Source organism: Haemaphysalis longicornis, unplaced genomic scaffold, assembly GCF_048455015.1.
Source record: "Haemaphysalis longicornis isolate Haplotype H1 unplaced genomic scaffold, Haemaphysalis longicornis Haplotype H1 scaffold_1, whole genome shotgun sequence".
Lineage (NCBI taxonomy): Eukaryota > Metazoa > Arthropoda > Arachnida > Ixodida > Ixodidae > Haemaphysalis > Haemaphysalis longicornis.
Window position 1 is genome coordinate 443,005,681 of NW_027526203.1, and position 18,392 is coordinate 443,024,072.

The window sequence follows — 18,392 nt, forward strand, 5'->3', positions numbered from 1 at the left end:
CAAACCAACGATCGCACCTACAGTGGCGTTACTATAGGTGGGGGTAGGGAGGGATGAGCACCGTCGGTTACCGGCCCCCTTGGTAGAGATAAGGGTTTTACTTGTTCTTCTCCATCGCGTAAACTGGACGTCGAAAACTTGAAGACCACTGTCGCGGGTCTAGGACATTTCGGTGCAGGACATTTCCGTGCAGGACGTTTCGGTGCGGACATTTTGGTGCACGGACATTTCGTTGCAGGGACATTTCGGTGCACGGACGTTTCGGTGCACGGACGTTTCGGTGCAAGGACATTTCGGTGCAAGGACATTTCGGTGCACAAACTTTTCGGTGCTTGCTTGTTTGAAACAGCCGTTATGTTTTTATTTCCGCATAACGTGAGTGATGAACCATAATGTAGCGAAGTGATTGCATCTTTACATTGATGACGTGTTTGATTCTTGCCAGTTATTGTTAGGAATTTAACATTTGTACATTTTTGTTTACTACCTTGTTCAGAGAACACCTGTAATGCCGCCAAGTGATTGAATTCTTTTGTACATGATATATATATATCTTTTAATTTATGGCAAGGCGTTAATTTATATTCGCTCATATTTTGCGGCGCGCAAATCATCTAAGGGAATTCGGCAGTGTTTGCCATGTTTTAACGCATTTTTATGTAGTTTTCTTTCAATTAAAGGAACAGTTTCACTATCGCAAGAAAGCTGCTTTACAAACATTCAGTTTCCCCCCAAAAATGCAGAAAATATTACGAAAAGTTTTATGTAGGCTGCGCTGTCACGCTAAAATGAATTTGCAAACACTGTTGTCGCTAACTTTTCTTACAAACAACTTATAGGTCTATAGGATATTGTCGTGGAGGAAAAACGGACCTTTTTGAAAACAGCTGATAAAGCTCGTACGGGTTGTGCGTACACTGATACCACTCATTTCCGTATTAAGGATTTATGTTTGCACGCGTACTTTCATCTCATTTTAATTCTTTGTCCCAGCCTCCACCCATCCCCTCACAACCCTCGTCTCCACGTTTCAATCCTGTTCCCATATTTCTTTTTCACGCTCATATTATTTTCTGTTTCCCCTGAAAACCTTACAGGCCTCCGAAGCGTCACCGCATTGATGCAAGAAAAAGCTATACGTTCACCACGAGCTCACACAACCTCTCTAATGCGCAACAAAAAGCCTGTACACCGCAATGACCGCCCCGAGACGTCCTACACCGAAAAGTCCGTGCTCCGAAAAGTCGGTGTACCGAAATGACCTACACCGAAATGTCCGGATCCCCCACTGTCGCAGCTCTCGACAAAACCAGCCTATTCAATTTTTTTCATATTGGCCTCGAGGACATACCGTGGCGCCACCTACGAGTGACGTCACTTGTAGGACGCCGAATCGTGTTGTCGTCTGCTACAACACATTTCCCGTGCGTATGCGGAAGCGTGTTTTTTTTTTTGTTGTTGTTGTGGTTTTGGCCACTGTCTCGCACCATCCTTGTGGATTTGATGCAAATTACCAAAAAAGTTGTCTGTAAACCAAATAATTCGGGCAAGCAATCGGCGACTCGCTTGTTCCCGGCGACACCGCCGCGTTTAGGTAGTTGATACCATCGCGACCCACAGCTCTTACATATGTATACGCAGCCAGCTAACGCCAAGGACGATGCAACTGATGCCGAGAAAAGTACGCTGTAAATTCATTATGACATACTTGTGACGGGACATGTGTGTGCAAGGAAACACCTTGTAACAGCGATGGAAACGCGTCGCTCACTTATGATCTCACCGCGCGAACTGCTCGTATTGCCTGGTAAATGAATGACTACGCGAGAACGGTGATCAGATTGCTTCGCCACACATGCTTAAAAGTATTGTTATGGTCTGCAGTTTGGCTTAATCAGTGCCTATTTCCCGTACGATGTTTTTATAGTCATGCCCGGATTTGATTAACGATCACTGCCGTAGCCTGTACATGTACTCTGCACGGCTGATGTTTACTTTTCGCGACTTGTCCGCAATGTATGAACGGTATGAACGCGAGCTTTTAACGCCTTCGAGCGGGTTTGGACAAGGCTATATTTAGTTTTCACTAGGTGCTCGGCGTGGTAATTTATAATTGCAGCGTGTTTTGTATGTTTACAATGAGCCGGCCTTTCTCAAGCATCAATTTCGAAACTCACGACTGCTCACAGAAGGCGAGGCTGCGTACGAGGCAAAACACGTCGTTGATGATTTCGGGTAATGGGGAGATTTAGAATGGGAGAACCGAGCGTTGGTGGCCCCCAAGAAGTTAGAGGAACCCAAACGCAACACGCGCGTGCGCGACGGGAGGGCCTTCGCCAACAGCTCGCAGCCGGCTTCGGATGCACGTAATCGGATGTTGGCAACTACCCGCCGCGGTGGCTCAGTGGCTAAGGCGTTGCGCTGCTGAGCACGAGGTCGCGGGTTCGATTCCCGGCCGCGGCGGCCGCTTTTCTGATGGAGGCGAAAAGCAAAAACGCCCGTGTGTACGAGATTTCGGCGCACGATAAAGATCCCCAGGTGGTCGAAATTAATCCGGAGTCCTCCACTACGGCGCGCCTCATCGCCTGCGTTGCGTCGGCGCGTTAAACCCTAGAATCAATCAATCGATGTTGGCAACTTTAGGCTCGGCGTCGCAGTAGATATTTCATCGCCGTTAGAGTTGCGAGTGACACTCCCTAACAGAACGTTTCACCACGCTGGGAACTCTGTAAGCGCGGTGATTTCTGTTGAAGCGATCGACGATCAAGATACCTGCACGGCCTCGGCCGATTCTTGTGCGCAAGCATAGCCACTCTTCGGCCGCTCGCCGCACCGTGCGCGAACGGGCCGGCGCTGCCGGGACCGACCTCCGCGGCCGGTCGGCGTAAATCGCGGCAGATATTTGAGCATCGCTTTGACAACCACAGCTGATGACACTGCCTGTCAGAATTTTTCATCACACTAACATCCACTTTCGCCAATCTGGAACTTCTTTTCCACGACCTGTGTGATTTTAAAAAGCGGCGACAAGTTGTTGCTGCGCGACCTGCGTCGGTTCGAGCCGCACCGTCGGCCGTGCGGGCAGGCACGGCGGGTGCGTGTGCTTCTGCGAGCAGTTAGCGCTTCACGATTTCCTGCTTTATACATTTCTTGCAAACAGGGGAAATCTAGAAACTTCACTGGGCGATCTTCGTAGTCCACATTGTTGATCGGGAAACAAGCCGCTGCTTACGCTTCGGTCACATATGTCATACACCACCACGCTCATGGTGTTAGCGCATAATGTATCACAGTTGATACGGTTTTAAAGTCCCCATGAGGTCGAACTGCACTTGACGATCGAACTGCACTGATAATTAACTTCAAACGAAGGAAATTAACACGAAAATACTTTTAGAACGCGCTTCCTAAGCGAAGTGCCACTCGCAGCAAGCCAACTACGCAGCAAGATAGGAACGGTGATCCTACAAGTGACGTCAAAACGATCGCAGCGCCGGCCTCTCCAGTGGTGGGCCTCGCGGCCAATAATGGAAGAAAGCCAGGAATGTCTGGGGTGTTCGTGACATGCGCGACTTGAAGGGTTATTTGCCGATGGGGCGACAGTAGGCGAAGAAAGACCGATTCAGCTGGAGAGGGGGCGCCGTTGGCATGACCGCGATGCGCAGAAGGGTGTAGCCAGCAAGCTTGTTCATTGATGGGGCGACAGGCGCCAACAACACTGGCCATTGTGTCCTCAGTGACTTTTTCAGTGGCTTTTTGTTGCACGTTATCCGCTCTTTCCAGCCCCTACAGGTGGCGCTGCGGAAAACGGCAATGACGGACGAGAAGTTGATCGGGCCCCCGAAGCAGCATGCGCGCCAGCATCAGTAGCGGCCTAAAAGCCCGTAGTCCGGCTAGAAACAACTACTTTCTTGGAGAATAAACACAGGCGTACGTCGCTGAAGGCGAGATGACATTCGGTTCGTTTCAGGTTATCTGGTGCGGTGTAACAATTGCGCCGAGTGCGAGGCAATCCGCTGCGCATGGCTCAGGCCGCAGGGAAATGGTTTGAGAACATTCCCGTGGCCCGCCGCATTGGGAAAACTGCTGTAGAATGTGCAGCGCTAAGTTTTGGGACATTATTGCAGTGTACTTTATACTTCAGGTGTGTTCATCTTTTTTCTGTGGGCATGCTAAGCAGAAGCCCATGCGCACCATACGTGCGCCGGCGATATGTGCGTATTGCGGTGTTTTGCTTGGGTTTAGTATAAAAGCTAGTTGTGACTTCGGGCAGTAAAACCGTGAACACGAGGCTTCCATTACGTCTCGTCGAGTGGTAGACATACGAATATGTCAGCATTACATGATAAATATATATACTAGCCTACGTATTTACGCGTGCGTACCACACACTGGCGTGCGGTACTGAAGCGCACATGAAAATTACAAGCATTAATTTACAGTTGCGCCTTTTGCTTGTGATAATTAATTTAAGAGAAATCTCCTGGATGAAATTACGTTATGCTGATTTGACTACCGGTAAGATTTTTATGAGTCCGTCGATTCTTATCCCGAAAATAAAAACGGGGGTTACCATGTAAATGTACTCAAGAGCTCGAATTTGAGCTACCACGCCCAAAGTTACTGTCATTGCTAAAACATCTTGCTTCAACATAATTGTTTATATATTGAGTCATGAATTAATAAGCGCATCACCACATTGGCTTCTCGCCTTCGCGTGCAATAGGTTTTCATTTGTTTCTTTAATGAAATAAAACCAAGCGGATTGGGCAGCCTGTGCTGTTTATATGTTTGAAAGCAGTGGGGCTGAGCCAATTTAGCAACGCATAAGCGAAGGTCGGTCGACATATTACGCTGCAAAGAATGTAAATAGTATCCGAAAAAGACTATCACGAGGTCATACAAAGAGCTTACAAAAGCGGCGCCCAGCAAGCAGACACCGATGAGGTTCAAAGCTTTTTTCATTTACCCGCAGCTTTTATAGCTTCAAGAAAGTTGATAGAATTTATTTATTTTATTTGTTTATTTAGACAATACTGCAGGCCAGGATTAGGCCCAAGCAGAAGCGGGAAAGTGATTACATAATATATCAGCCAAAAGTAATTATACAATCTCTAGGAAACATCAACAAAAATTACAAACACAATATTACTACGCATGAAAAAGCTGCTCAATTGATGCATGCAGATTCGGCGAAGTAAAGACAGTGGCAGGGAGATTGTTCCATTCAGATATTTTTCGCGGGAAAAATGAATATTTATACGCGTTTGTGCGGGCGAACATGGGGGTAAATTTAAAAGGGTGGTATTGCCTCGTAGGCCGGGAGGAAAGAGGGGTAAGATATAATGATGGGTCAAGGCACAGTTTGCGGTTCCAGAGATCGGCGAGAAATTTTAGTCGATTGCTTCTTCTCCGAGATTCCAGCGTTGGAATTTTGTTGTTCTGCATGAGTGTGGTAAATGAATCATGCCTTTGATAGCGGTTATAGATGAAGCGAACAGCTTGTCTTTGAATTTGCTCGAGTTTGCCGATATCTTTTTTTGTGTGCGGATCCTAGACCACTGAAGAGTACTCAAGGCGCGATCGAATTAATGTGTTGTAAGCCAACAATTTGAGGTTGGTTGGAGAGTGCTTAAGTTTATTTTTGAGTCCCAGTTTCCTTCTAGCCGAAGCGCAAATATTATCAACATGAGTCTACCAGGAGAGGTTGCCAGTAATTGTCACACCGAGGTACTTAAAGCTACTTGTTAAGCTAACAGGGGCGTTGTTAATTGTGTACTGGTATTCAAGAAGATTTTTTTTGTTAGTTATACGCTTGTTACGAACGCTTGTTATTTTCCGCTCATTTATGGGGCAATTTAGATTACTGTACTTTCTATTACTATTTCCCTTTCATTTCTGCGAAGCCGCGCGGATGCCTCCGGCCGCATCCGCCGGAACGATCGGGCCGCCGATCACCGTATCCCGGCTTCGGGCAAATTCCGCGTGGCGTCACCAGCGTCACTGGAAGGAGCGATGTTTTGTGAGCTTATGGTTAATGTAAAGCTTTTTCATGCATCACTGGGGTGACGCTTCGGAGACCGTGAACTCCGCGAGGCGTGTAAGATTTTCAGGGGAAACCGAAAATAATATAGCTGAAAAAGAAATCTGGTTGAGATTCAAGCTTGAAGGCAGGAATGGGGGGAAGGGGGGGGGGTTGCTGCTAAGACAAGCAATTAAAATGAGGTGAATGTAAGCATGTAAACATAAAATGAAAGTTGGTTTTCCCGAACAGAATAGGTGGTATTTTTATGCACAACCCGTATGCGCTTAATCAGCATTGAGGAGATATGGAAGCTGCGGCTGCTTTCAAAGAGGCCCGTTCTTCCTCCACGACAATATCCTAGCTTGTCCGTAAAAAAGAAGCTGGCGAGAACAGTGTCTGCAAATTCATTTTAGCATGACAGCCCAGCCTACCTAATACTCTTCAAAAGATTTTCTGCATTTTTGGGGCTACCGAATGTTTATGTTTTGGATATTGAGTGTTTGCATGTAATTTATGTAATTTGAGTGTATGTAATTAAAAATGATATAACGAAGGCATTAGACCATCGTAAACACCGGTTAATTGTCTTAGCTGATTTGCATGCCGCAAAAAAAGCGAAGATAAATTAACAACCTGTCGTAAATGAAAAAAGAAAAACGAAACCTGTGTTAAAGAATTCAGTAGGTTCGCTGCGTAACAGGTGCCCCCAGGGCGAGGTAGTAAACAAAAATATATATAAAGGCTGAATTTCTAAAAATAGCTGACCAAGATCGAACGACATCAATCAAAAGTTGTTCATAACCCACGTTAAGCAGAAATAAAAATATGACGGCTGCCTCAAACAGGCAAGCACCAGATAATTCGGTCGCCGAAAAGTTTGCGCACGAAAATGTCAGTACACCGAAATGTCCGGTACCGAAATGTCCTGCACCGAAATGTCCTAGACCCCTCTTCTACACCCTTCCTTGAATGACTTGAGACTGTTAAACGAGCACTGCCATTCGAAGTCATCTGAAGAAGTCAGGTGATTCGAGCTTAAATACTTTTACTCTCCTCGTCGTATTAAATAACTTCGGACTTTGTTGAAGTGTCCACGTTTTATTTTAATATGTGAGGGCGTTGCGCACGGAAACAATTCCTGGCCGAGGTACGGATTAAAGGCCAACTGCAACGAAATTTTCGGTCCCTAAATTGACTATTTTCCAGTAGTATTACCCTAAAAGTTTCTTCCTGGAAAATTTGGAGGCCCATATATGCGTCGCTGCATCGTAAACGAAGATCAAAAGCGCTCTTTTCAAACCGAAACTGGGAAAAAAAGGGCGGCCATTACGGACGGTCGGAAGTGACGTTACACTCAGGAATGAGTGGGCGCAGCCGGCGGATTTTCCCACGGCTGCCTGTGAGAAAAGACGGCGCGCATTTGATGTGTTTCGGGTCGTACGTTTCTTCAAACATTTAAAACATGCGCGAAATGGGGTTGGGAAGTTCGTGCAGCCATTATTGCTTCGCCGTGAGCTGCTGAGACGCGCCTGTAGTCGTCCGGTAAAACGAAAACACGGGCACCGCGAGGCGTCGTGGGGAGGCTGGGAGCTAGGAAAGGGCTACAGAAAAAGCAGTGTGGAGCGCTAGATGGGCACCGGCACAGCCAATATGCCTTGTGTCGATCGAATCATCCTGTGTTTGTGACAGAAAAAAAAAAAAAGCTATCGCGGGAGAAAAGCGTCGAAACATGCGGGCTAGAGTGTAAGAATTCGGTTTCAGCGCATGTTATCAAAGTTCAAATACAGAATTTTATTATTTTTGTTTACACGGACAGTTTTGTTCCTGTTAGCAGGGTGCCCGCGCCAAAACTTTAGATAATGATACCATGCAGCGACGAAAGCACTGCAGTGTCTTCGCTGCCGTCGTGAAACAGTGACCTTTCCCGAGGCTCAATGCTGCCAAATGTGCCCCCCCTTTTTTTATTTTGTGTTTCTTTTTCTAACTGGTGGGAGAAATGTTGCCAACAGCGGCTAGTATTTATTTGTTTTTTGACGAACTTGTTTGAACTGAGCGTGCGCCTCGTTCTGTACTTGTTCCCGCCCCGACCGGCGCGATAACAATGAGAACAACGCATCGCATTTTCCCGCTCCACTTCACCGATGATATGGTAGTTTTCTGCTAACGGTGATGATAATTTTGTTCCTCGCGGAGAAAGCTCGAGCTTACCCAGCTCCGCTGTTTAACACATGCTGAGACGGAGCCGCTGTTATCTCGCAGATCCGCTAACAGCCGGCCTATATATTGCAATCAGTGCTGGCCGCTATTTCAAGAGCACACTGGTTTCTTTACTCCGGCCGTCAAGCTGTCGCATTATCGCAGTTGCGCCTTTTCGGTCTTCGTGCGGGCCCATTCAGGCCTTTCCCGTGGGCCGCAAAGGAGGCCACCGTTTGAGCGGGTCTCTCGCCTTGGCTGTGCGGGTGGGAGGGTCATCGTCGTGTCTCCCGTGTCGCGCAGGGTGGCACGGACCCGGACGACCAGACCCCGAGCGGCAGCCAGGGCGAGCCGGCGTTCACCGAGTGGCACGTCCCGCTGGCGTCGCGCGACGCCGGCGGCAGGCGCCAGGAGCTGGTGCCGGCCGACCTCAGCCCTGGCGCGCCCGTGCCGCCGCTGCCTTCGCCGGGAAACAAGCGGCGGGGCACGTTCCGGTGAGTCCCCCCTTCTCCCCCAGCAGAGCACGGAGGGAAGCCTTCTCGTGGGAGCCGATTTCCGTATTGGTGCCCACCTGCGGGTTCTCTTTCGGGTTCCCTAAAAGTTTGAGTCGGGAACTTTATGTGCAGCGTCCCATAGCACTTTTGAAACTGTGTAACCTTTGATTAAGACAAAAACGGTTACCACGCAGGTTTTCACTCGCGGCACTTTATAAAAAATAGGAACGGGACATTTTTTTCTTTCGGTGTGTGGATGAAGCTATACCGCACTGCTGCACGTGCGCGCACAGCACGCACGCGGGAAGGATAATTCTACAATATAAAAAGGGGGGGGGGGGGGGGTAAATTTGTTACCATGAAGGGCGTCAGGTAAGGAGGCACTATCTCTCCAAAATTGTTTGCATTCTGTCTAGAGGTTACATTTAGGAAGCTCGGCTGGGAGCATCCAGGCAAACGATTCGGTGTAGAATAGCTACTTGAGAGTTGGAAACGACATTGTACTGCTTAGTGAGTTTGGAGGATACCTGCACAGGATGCTTCATTACCGGCGCTCACAGAGCTCCGTCGGGGGGTTGAACATGAATATGAATAAATTGCAATAAATGTTAGACAGACATGCTTGAGGTAGCAGATGGATATACCTATCTAGGGCAAGTCGGTACTGATCCCTGTCACGAGAACGAAATCCGGCCTGGAATTGCGTCACTGAAAATAATGGTATGCAACCAGTGCGGACTGCTGAAGTGGGCTTATGGGCCAGAAACTTGGCGGCTTACTAAACGCCTGGAAATAAACTTGGTCAGCCCAACAAGCCATGGAAATGAAACATATGACACGAGTGATGCTTAGGGCTAGGAAACGAGCGTCTTGAATTATGGAGAAAGTCGAGTGTAACATATCATAGCTCAAGCTAAGAAAAGAAGTAATCAGAGAACTGACCACTGCATAGTAACAATGTCTACAGAGAAACGGAACTAGAAGGATAGTTACATCGGTGAAGGGATGAAATAAATAAATAAACAAATTGGCGGAGCTTTTACTAAGTCGCGCAAGGCTTGAACCATAGCGAAGCCGCAGGATTTCTTTCTATGTAAGCACTGAAAGACACACCACCACGCATTGCATTAGGTTTGAAATTGTTTATTTACATGTTCCATCGTCGCTTTTCACTGTTGTAGTAGTAGTCATCGCCATATCCATCTATATCGTCGTCTTCCTCGTGCATGACTGTGGCGGGTCCGCAGGATTTCACATTTCTCCCGAAGTGGGACGCGTCAGCACGCGCTAGAACGGGAGGTAACCGGCTTCGTGAACTGGGCGTCTGTAGCACGACCTGTCTTGTGCTGAGGCGCGGGCGCACGTGAACTGTTTACTTGGCATTTTTGCGAAGGCCACGCGCAAGCCTGGACGACCGACGCCGGGCGCTCCCCGTAAGGCGCGTGCTCACGCGCGTGGTAAACTGTGGGAGTAACTATGTCCAACTTTTGGATGACGCCGCACACATTATGACTAGTAACTGCAGTTCCGCTATTAAAAATCCGGTGGAAGGAACGGACTCGGCTTCGCAAGGCAGGACTGTTCGCAAGTTTATGGGAGAGCCTTTATTTGTTACCTAACCAAGATATAAAAATAGGGTGTGTGGCTCATGTTACGCGGAATGATTAGGATTTACTGTCTTTATGAGCAACTAAGCGTTTCCAATTTTATTCCTTGCACCAAATATCGTCAGGCATCCTGTAAAATTTAAACTGTGGTTGATTCCTCTGTCTGTCATAGGAATCGGTAAAACACGAAATTGAAATGTGCAGCGAAATCTTCTGCTGAGCATGATTTGCGGGCCGGCGGCTGTCTTGTGGGTGTGCTTGGCGAGCGACGCCCTGCTGGTGGGTCGCCTCGGCAAAGGTGTACTGGCGTCATTTCCGTGACGGATATGACGTCAGTAAAATCTTGGTGTATCCCGTCATAAAACACTTTCGTGTTAAAATATAAAACCAGAAAACGAACAACCCTAAGTGTAACGTACTCTTTAATACTAAAGGTTGCTTCCCCGCAAGAAGACCCTGTGTGCAGGGGTGCACCCTTTACAGGTGGCTTGCTTCGTTCTACTGGCGTCACTTCCGTGACGGATATGACGCAAGTGAAGTCTTCGTGAATTTCGGAGTAAAACACTTTCGTGTTAAGGAAATATCCATCCGCATCATGCACTCGTCCGTCATGAAGGTAGCTTTCCTTCTTTACACCCGGGCTTGTGGTGAAGCATCCTTTGCAGGCAGCCTTCGGTGCGAACGCCGCCCTGAACCCATGGGACATCAGCCATTGAAAGCTGTCTCGAAGGGAGATGCCAGTTCAAAGCGTCATATCGGTAGTATACTACATTTGGGCAGGGTTTTCTTTCTTTCTTTTTTTCTTTCTTTCTTTCTTTCTTTCTTTCTTTCTTTCTTTCTTTCTTTCTTTTTTGGAAATTAGTCAAATCCGTCCAAACAGAATTTGAGGAAACAGCGAAACTGTTACGGGACCTTAATGCAACCCTGTCAATGCTATAATGTGATATGTTTTACATGTGAGCTAGGGGAAGTTTACGGCCACAGGTAACTAAAAAGTGAGTAGCTACTTAATCAGCTATTTTTAAGTTATTATTTACTAATTTCTTAAGTAATTATTTCATCCCGCCTGAGAGCTCGGACTGTCAGGCAGGAACTCGCAAGGAGGCTACCATGTTGGTTGTATGACGTCAAACCAAAAGAACACTCGAATCGGGAACAATGGATTTGGCTCATTTTGATCCGTTCCACAACAGGATCTGGCTCATTTTTGATACAAAATACGATCTGCGCACACGTTCGCCTGGCGTTATCTGACCTATTTTGTTGCAGGCTGTTTTCCAGGGGGAAGTTGCCTAGTTTTTCTTGTCACTACAGTTTTATCGGACTTAGGTTCGGTGTCTGGATTTGGCTGATTTCGAAGAGAAAAAACAAGACTCCTCATTTCTTGCACATGTTACTCTGTCATAGACAGTTTATTGAAATGGCCGAGCGGCAATCAAAAGATAGTTGTGGCGCAGCGCGGGCGCGAGAACAGCAACTTGCAAGCTAAAGGTTGCAGCCGATAGTAACCGAGTGCCTGCCGCCGCTCCTGTCCGAATGAGCTGCTACCATTTTGATCATGATTGACGGCTTTCGTTCGCAGTACTCCTAATAAGCGGCGTGATTTAAGCACTTTTATTACATTCAGCAGCAGCGGGAGGAGGAGGAGGAGGCAAAACGTTTTATTGAGCAAAAAAAAAAAAGAAAGAAAGAAGGTGGGTGGCGTCCTCAGTTGAGGAAGCCGCGCGCTTCCGCAGCCCGGGTGGCCCGGTTGATCAGGCGTTGCTGGTCCTCCGGGTGCAGGCTGGTCAGCGCGGGGAGCAGGCCATTTTAACCGTGAGGTTGATGACGTTGTGTGTCAGTTACCTCAGCGCCTTGCCGTTTGGTATTAGTTCAGTTAGGCTATGTTCAGACTACCGACGCAAAAGACATATCGTGATCTGTGGACGTAAAAAAAAAAAAAAAAACGGCGTGTCATGCAGTTCGGTTGGCTTAGGCGTGAAATGACATCATTCTTTAATGTTATTAGAAAGTTGCGGCAATAGCTCACCCCGGCCTTACTTAGTAATAGTAATAGTTTGTTTTTCATAAACTGTACAAGGTTATGCGGAAAGAAAGGGAAAAAGTTGCACATAAGCAACTTGACTGGCCCTTACAACCTGTGTAAGTTGTAGCAGCTGGACGGAAGTGAAGCAAAAATATACGAAACGTAAGGAAAAGAACTGTACATATATGCACTAGCATAAGTACAAGTGATAGGGCACTTAAAAAAAAACAAAAAAATGCATGGCCGAGCGAGGGACGAAGGAGAAATTAACCCAAGCACCTAGATTAAGAGAAAAACCACGCACGGTTGTGTGTTTACAAATTGGGGACATAGAACTCCATCATTTTGCCATGGCAAGAGAAAAAAAAAACATGCTAACATAGTAAGCATGAACATACATAGCCACACAATTCACTGCAAATTAGCAATGTATATAGAACTTTTCCAGTTGAGCGGTTGTACAAGAATTATAATTGAATTTGTTTAAATGATGAGTATTTGATAATGCTGGAAAAGGTATTTAATGGGTATTTAATAACGCTGAAATAATTTGTTCGGGCGAAAGGTACATGCCACGTTTCTGCTGATCTTGTTTAGCTGCAGCTGATTACACCATTAGGGGGCAGTATTGGAAAGTCGTATAGCGGTCTTTTCGCGCAGCCGGGCGCCCCACGCCTCTTCGCAGTCTCCGCCGACCTGCCGTCCGCTGTCGTTTGCACGCGCTGCAGGTGACCTTGTAACATATGTGCTGCTTTTCAAAATACCGCACGGATGTCATCCTCACTTAATTCCAGATGCGCGCTTCCGTGAAAGCAGGGGACGAAGGCGGTAGTGTTTGGGGCTCTCGCGCGGAGGGGGAGTACGGTGTCGTGTATTTGAAAGCGCTGCTTTGCCGAAATGCTTGAGTCTGAATAAATACGGAAGCCTACAGCTTCGTGCTGTGAAAAAGAAGTTGGTACACGATCGGGGGGCGGGGAACGTCAGAAAGAGGGGTGGTCTGCCAGCGTGCGTTCGCATATACAAAGACTTCGCGGGACTCCCAGAGGCGGTCGCGGAATGCTTACGGGCGCGGCCGTTGAAGCAACGGAAGGCGCATCCGTCGACGCTGCGACGCGTTGCCACCTTTCTGGCGCAAGGCAGAAAGGAGATCGTTTGTTTGCGAGTGCGGTTGCGGTTGCGCGCGGGAACTGTTTATTTTGCCGCCATCAGCCGCAAGTATCCGCTGCTTGTCACGGGAAGCGTTGAGCAGGGCGCCGAAAATGCGTCGCAGAGCGCGTGGGCGAAGAAGCGCAACGACCGTGCCGCACTCCGGTGAACGGACCCGTTCGCGCGTTAGTTTGCGGACATAGAGCGAGGAGCACTTACCCCTTCAGGATTACGCAAACTAGGCTGTGGCAGTCGTAATGCGCGGTAAATAAGGCAGCGTGAACGTGGTTATCATAGGAACGGAGCATAAAAATAATGGCGTTTAGCTCCCATTCTCGAGGAATTAGCATAGCCCATCCACCGCGGCACGCACTTGGCATTTCGTACCGCCATTTTTTTTTATCCATCCGTTTGGCGTGTCAACGTTAAAAATAGAGGACTTGGGGTTTGTATGCGCCGAAGCTGTGCACGTGGGCAATATGACGCGACGTAGTGGTAGGCTATAGATTAATTGCGACCCCATGAGGGTCTTCAACGTGCGCCGGAGTCTCAGTACATTAACGTTTTTCGCCACTATCTAAAAAACGACTTCTGCGGCCTGGGTCGAACCCGCGACCTTGGGCTCAGCAAAGCGGGGGGGGGGGGGGGGGGGGAGGGAAGTGTGGTACAGTAGTTAAAGGAGCCATAAAGAGAAAACACAAGTTTGGTTCATTCAAAGATTGCCTCGTTAGAATCATACTGACACCACTTTTAAGGTAAACTTGGCTCAAATAAGCAATATAATTCGGAAAAAAAGGAATGGTCATGCGACCCGCTAGCTCATTTCCCGCAACTGAACCTATGATGTCATTCGAGCCAGCTCTGCGATTGGCGGAGGTCGGCGAAAGCAAACGCAAATTAGGCAGCGCTTATAGGCATGGCGAAAGGGCTATTTGCGCTTAATTTTACGGCACAATATTTTTAAAGCATAAAGAATCGTGGGACAAACCGTGGAAGTTACGAAAGCACACGACTCGAGCTCGAGCCAGTTTTTTTATCCGCATTGTTTTCACCGCAGGCACTACAAACATATTGGGGCCCGTGAAGGTCGCGTATCTGTCAGTCCGCTCTGGTTACAAACCCCTGCACGCTCGCGCCCCTGCTCGGGCTCGGGCCAAGGTTCGTTCTTTTTTTTTTTTTTTTTTTCGCGTCATCATTAGGGGAGGTACTACTAACGTATGAGGCCCGTAAAGGCAGTCCGTAAAGGGGAGGGCACTCCTGGTCTGGCAACCGTGGTATCTCCGTGAAAAAATGTCGGGAAAATTTGCGGGTACGCCAGCCGAAATGCTACCTAAACATAGAAGTACCGATGCGTACTGCTGTTGGTACTGCGCGCACTATGCTTGGTTTAGCTGCGCAGGACTGCGGGGCTTTGGGTTTGTCTCCGACGATACTGGCCGATTGACGAAAGCACACGTAACTATAGAAGTACCGATGCGTACTGCTGTTGGTCCTGCGCGCACTATGCTTGGTTTAGCTGCACAGGACTGCGGGGCTTTGGTTTTGTCTTAGACGACACTGGCCGATTGACGAAAGCAAGGGTGTCTTACGTGACCGTATTTGTCGAGCGGGCACTACGTTTCACGAAGCGACTATTTTCTCCCTGAACAAAAACAAACCAAAGGCAGAAAACGGCTTGCCATGGTATGGTGGCGCCATCTAGGTTGACTAACAGTAAACGAGGGAGGGGCCGCGCGGGAGGAGGATAGTCGAGTCCGGCTGTGCTGCAAGCTGCAGAGCGGTCGGTTCCTGTGATGTCATTGCAGACCAGGAAAACGCACGGTTTAGCGGGAAAATCAAAATTTTAACTTCAATTGAATTATTTCTCAGTGAATAAAGCATCGTTTGCATCCGGGCAAGCGTTGGGGGCACTATAAAACACAAAATCTTTCGAATAAAATAAACTTGTATTTTGTCTTCATGGCTCCTTTAAGTTAGAGGGGCTGCAGAGAGAAAATAAAGGTTGGCTCATTGAAAAGACCGCTTTGATAACAATGCTACTAGTTTTACTGCACACTTGAAACAAATAGTCTTGGATATTCGGGAAAACATATGCAGTGGCTATTCGCCAGTAACTTTCTGGCCGGTTCATAACGAACGCGGTTGGTGCGATTGGCGAAAGCGGGTTAAAGCCAGCTTTGAGAAACACGAGTGTGCGACTGCAGTGGGGCCGCTAGTTCCGCTCGATCGTGTCACTTGAATGGGTCATAGAGTTTCTTACAATATAACTAGAGGGGAAACTGGCGCTGCGATCGTACGCCTCAATGGGCGTGATGGGTAGTTGTGGATTCGGATTGGCGCTTGATGGCTCGCGGAACTTACAATGGATTGCAGGCAGTTTCGTTTTCGTTTTGGATTTACATGAACGCATTTGCCTAGGCGGGGTGTTGGGAGGAGTGATCAAAATACGTTTCTCCTTGAACATGCATGCCTCGCGTGCACTGACGCCGCCCTGAGTGAAATGTTTTATAACCAGAGTTGCGAATTGGGTGGGTTATCAATGCATTGCCGCAGAGCGAGCATGTAAACACAAATGACGGCGCTCTGTGCGGCGAAGTTGTCTGCTAATTAGGAGTTGCGGCGCTGCTCATTCGGCAGAGCAATGCATTGCAAAACTGGTCAAAGCTGACGACGGTTGCGAATCACTTGGAACAGCCACACCTTTCGTGCGAACGCCGGCTCCTACGGCGTAAAACAGCAGCACCGGCGGCTGATAGGAACGCAGCTTGATGTATGTCACTATATAACTTCTCCAAAGGTAATCGGTTTCTTTTTTCTTATGAGCATAAAAATTTTCTTACTATTACAAACCACCAGCGCCGAAATTTTTACAAGTAGTTTTTAAAGAAGTCCGCGTCCTGCTGTAATTGGCACAAAATGGCAAACCTGCTCCACAAACCCCCTCGACTCCGCGTCTGCTTTTTATTTTAACGCGCGGTTTTATTTCGTACAAACTCGGTTTTTCGTCACTAACTTTCTTGTTTGCCATGTAATTTGTAAACGGAGAGTCGGGCAATGAGAGCTTTTTTGTCAAAAAACACAATTTGCGCAGCCATAAGCCAGTTTCGATCCTACGCAATCCGGTTCCACAAATACCCATCATTCCCATTGAAGCGTAAGCGCCGCTGCCATCTTCGCGTTGACACTAGCGCCAGTTTCCCCTCTAGTTATTTGTATGAAACTCTATGGAATGGGTGACGGTAAAAAGCGCAAAGGCCCATGGGCACGTTGTTTTCTCCCGCGGAGTGCCGCCACTTCCGGTTCGGGAGCTCTCCTGCCCTCCCGTACGCCGTCGGCTTTCACGCGAATAACATAAATAACGATTGACCCTACTAGGGGTTTTTCTGACAGGCAAGCACCCTGTGACAAATAAACAACACGCACACACGTGCCTGAAAGCCGCCGGCGTACGGGAGGGCAGGAGACACCTCGAACCGGAAGTGGCGGCAGCAGACGACGTACCCGTGAGCCTTTGAGCTTTTTACCGCTCACCTATGTTTACAGGCAGTTGACAGTGGGGCTATAGTGTACTAGAATATAGTGGGGCTCTTCGATTACCATTCTCGGTCTCCCCGAGCAGCAATCCGGCATTCGTTTTTCGCGTGCATTTCCATGGCGTGAAGAATCCTCGGACTATGCGCGGTCATGCAGAGACTGTAAATCGGAGAGCCCCAGTGTTACCTCTATTGCGTCACTGCTGGCATCTTGTTGCGCCAAATGTGCGAGTTTTGATATGTTCCTTCGTTTTTCTGTTGGGAAGTCCTTGGTGTCTTCAGTTGCGTTGAGTTAGTCACCTATAGCTTTGGAGTGAGTGAGTCACCTATGCTTTCTTTCAAATTAAGAAAAAGTACATCTTGTCTTGATGGCCTCTTTAAGGTTGCCCTTTTCTCTCTTTTTTTTCCCTTAGCCACTCTGACAACGTGGCTGGCAAAGTTGCCTACGCCACAGGTGCAGTAATAGCCCAACAGCGACGATGCCGCAACGAGGGGCGAGAACATCTTCAGGTTACGCGCTAGGACGACGTACTGTGGACACGATTACACAACTCGTGTAATTTATTTCGCCTCGTGCTGCTGAGCCCGAGGACGCGGGTTCGATTCCCGGCCGCGGCGGCCGCTTTTCTGATGGAGGCCAAAAGTGAAAACGCCCGTGTTGGAGATTTCGGCGCACGTTAGAGATCCCCGGGTGGTCGAAATAAATCCGGAGCCCTCCAGTACGGCGTGCCTCTTCGCCTGCGTAGTTTCGGCGCGTTAAACCCCGTAATCATCAACTTCCGTAGCCGTTGGGCGATCTCGTGACGTTGCTTGTGCGACGGGAGCTTCCGCGGGACCCAACAGCGGCGGTTCAGACTCTCGACGGGCGGAAGCACGCCTAACGCATTCTCTTCACGCTGCCGTTCTTCGGTGGAATAAGGTACGGCAGGCCGTTCCGCGCGCGTTGAAGAGGAGGCAGTTGCGTGTTGGAGAGCGGATGCCGTGGGGCGTTGCCTGGCCGCGGCAATCACTGGGCGTCGCGAGGTGTCAGCGCCGCTCCGCCGTTATGTCGCCCGCGGGACAGATTGATTTCGACAATTTCAAAGAGCGCACGCCGCCGCGTGGATGGGCGGCCGCCGCGAAGCTCGCGAGCCAATCTTGCGAGGGCGGCGATGTCAGCGCGCGGTGATCGCGGAGGACGGGGGAAGCGGGGGATCGTCAATTCTGGCGCGTAATTAGTTTGCGCTGTTGGCGCTGCCGCCGGCTTTCTTTGGCGTTTAATTTTCAATGCCACACATTCCTTGGGTCGTCCTTGGAGGTGCCCTCCTTCCCTTTCGCCTCTCCTGTGGTGCGTGCGCAGCCCTGCTAAGTGAGCGAATTGTTTTTTCC

General features: G+C 48.6%; 1 protein-coding gene across 4 annotated transcripts in view; it reads left to right on the forward strand.

Moving 5' to 3' along the window:
* Positions 1–18,392, forward strand: part of Trio (trio Rho guanine nucleotide exchange factor) — a 230,230-nt gene that overhangs the window by 125,079 nt on the left and 86,759 nt on the right. For all 4 annotated transcript variants that reach the window (XM_077687543.1, XM_077687540.1, XM_077687542.1 and 1 more), the window contains exon 36: positions 8,522–8,712. In XM_077687543.1, the coding sequence (XP_077543669.1) occupies positions 8,522–8,712 (191 nt within the window). The remainder of the gene's footprint in view (positions 1–8,521; positions 8,713–18,392) is intronic.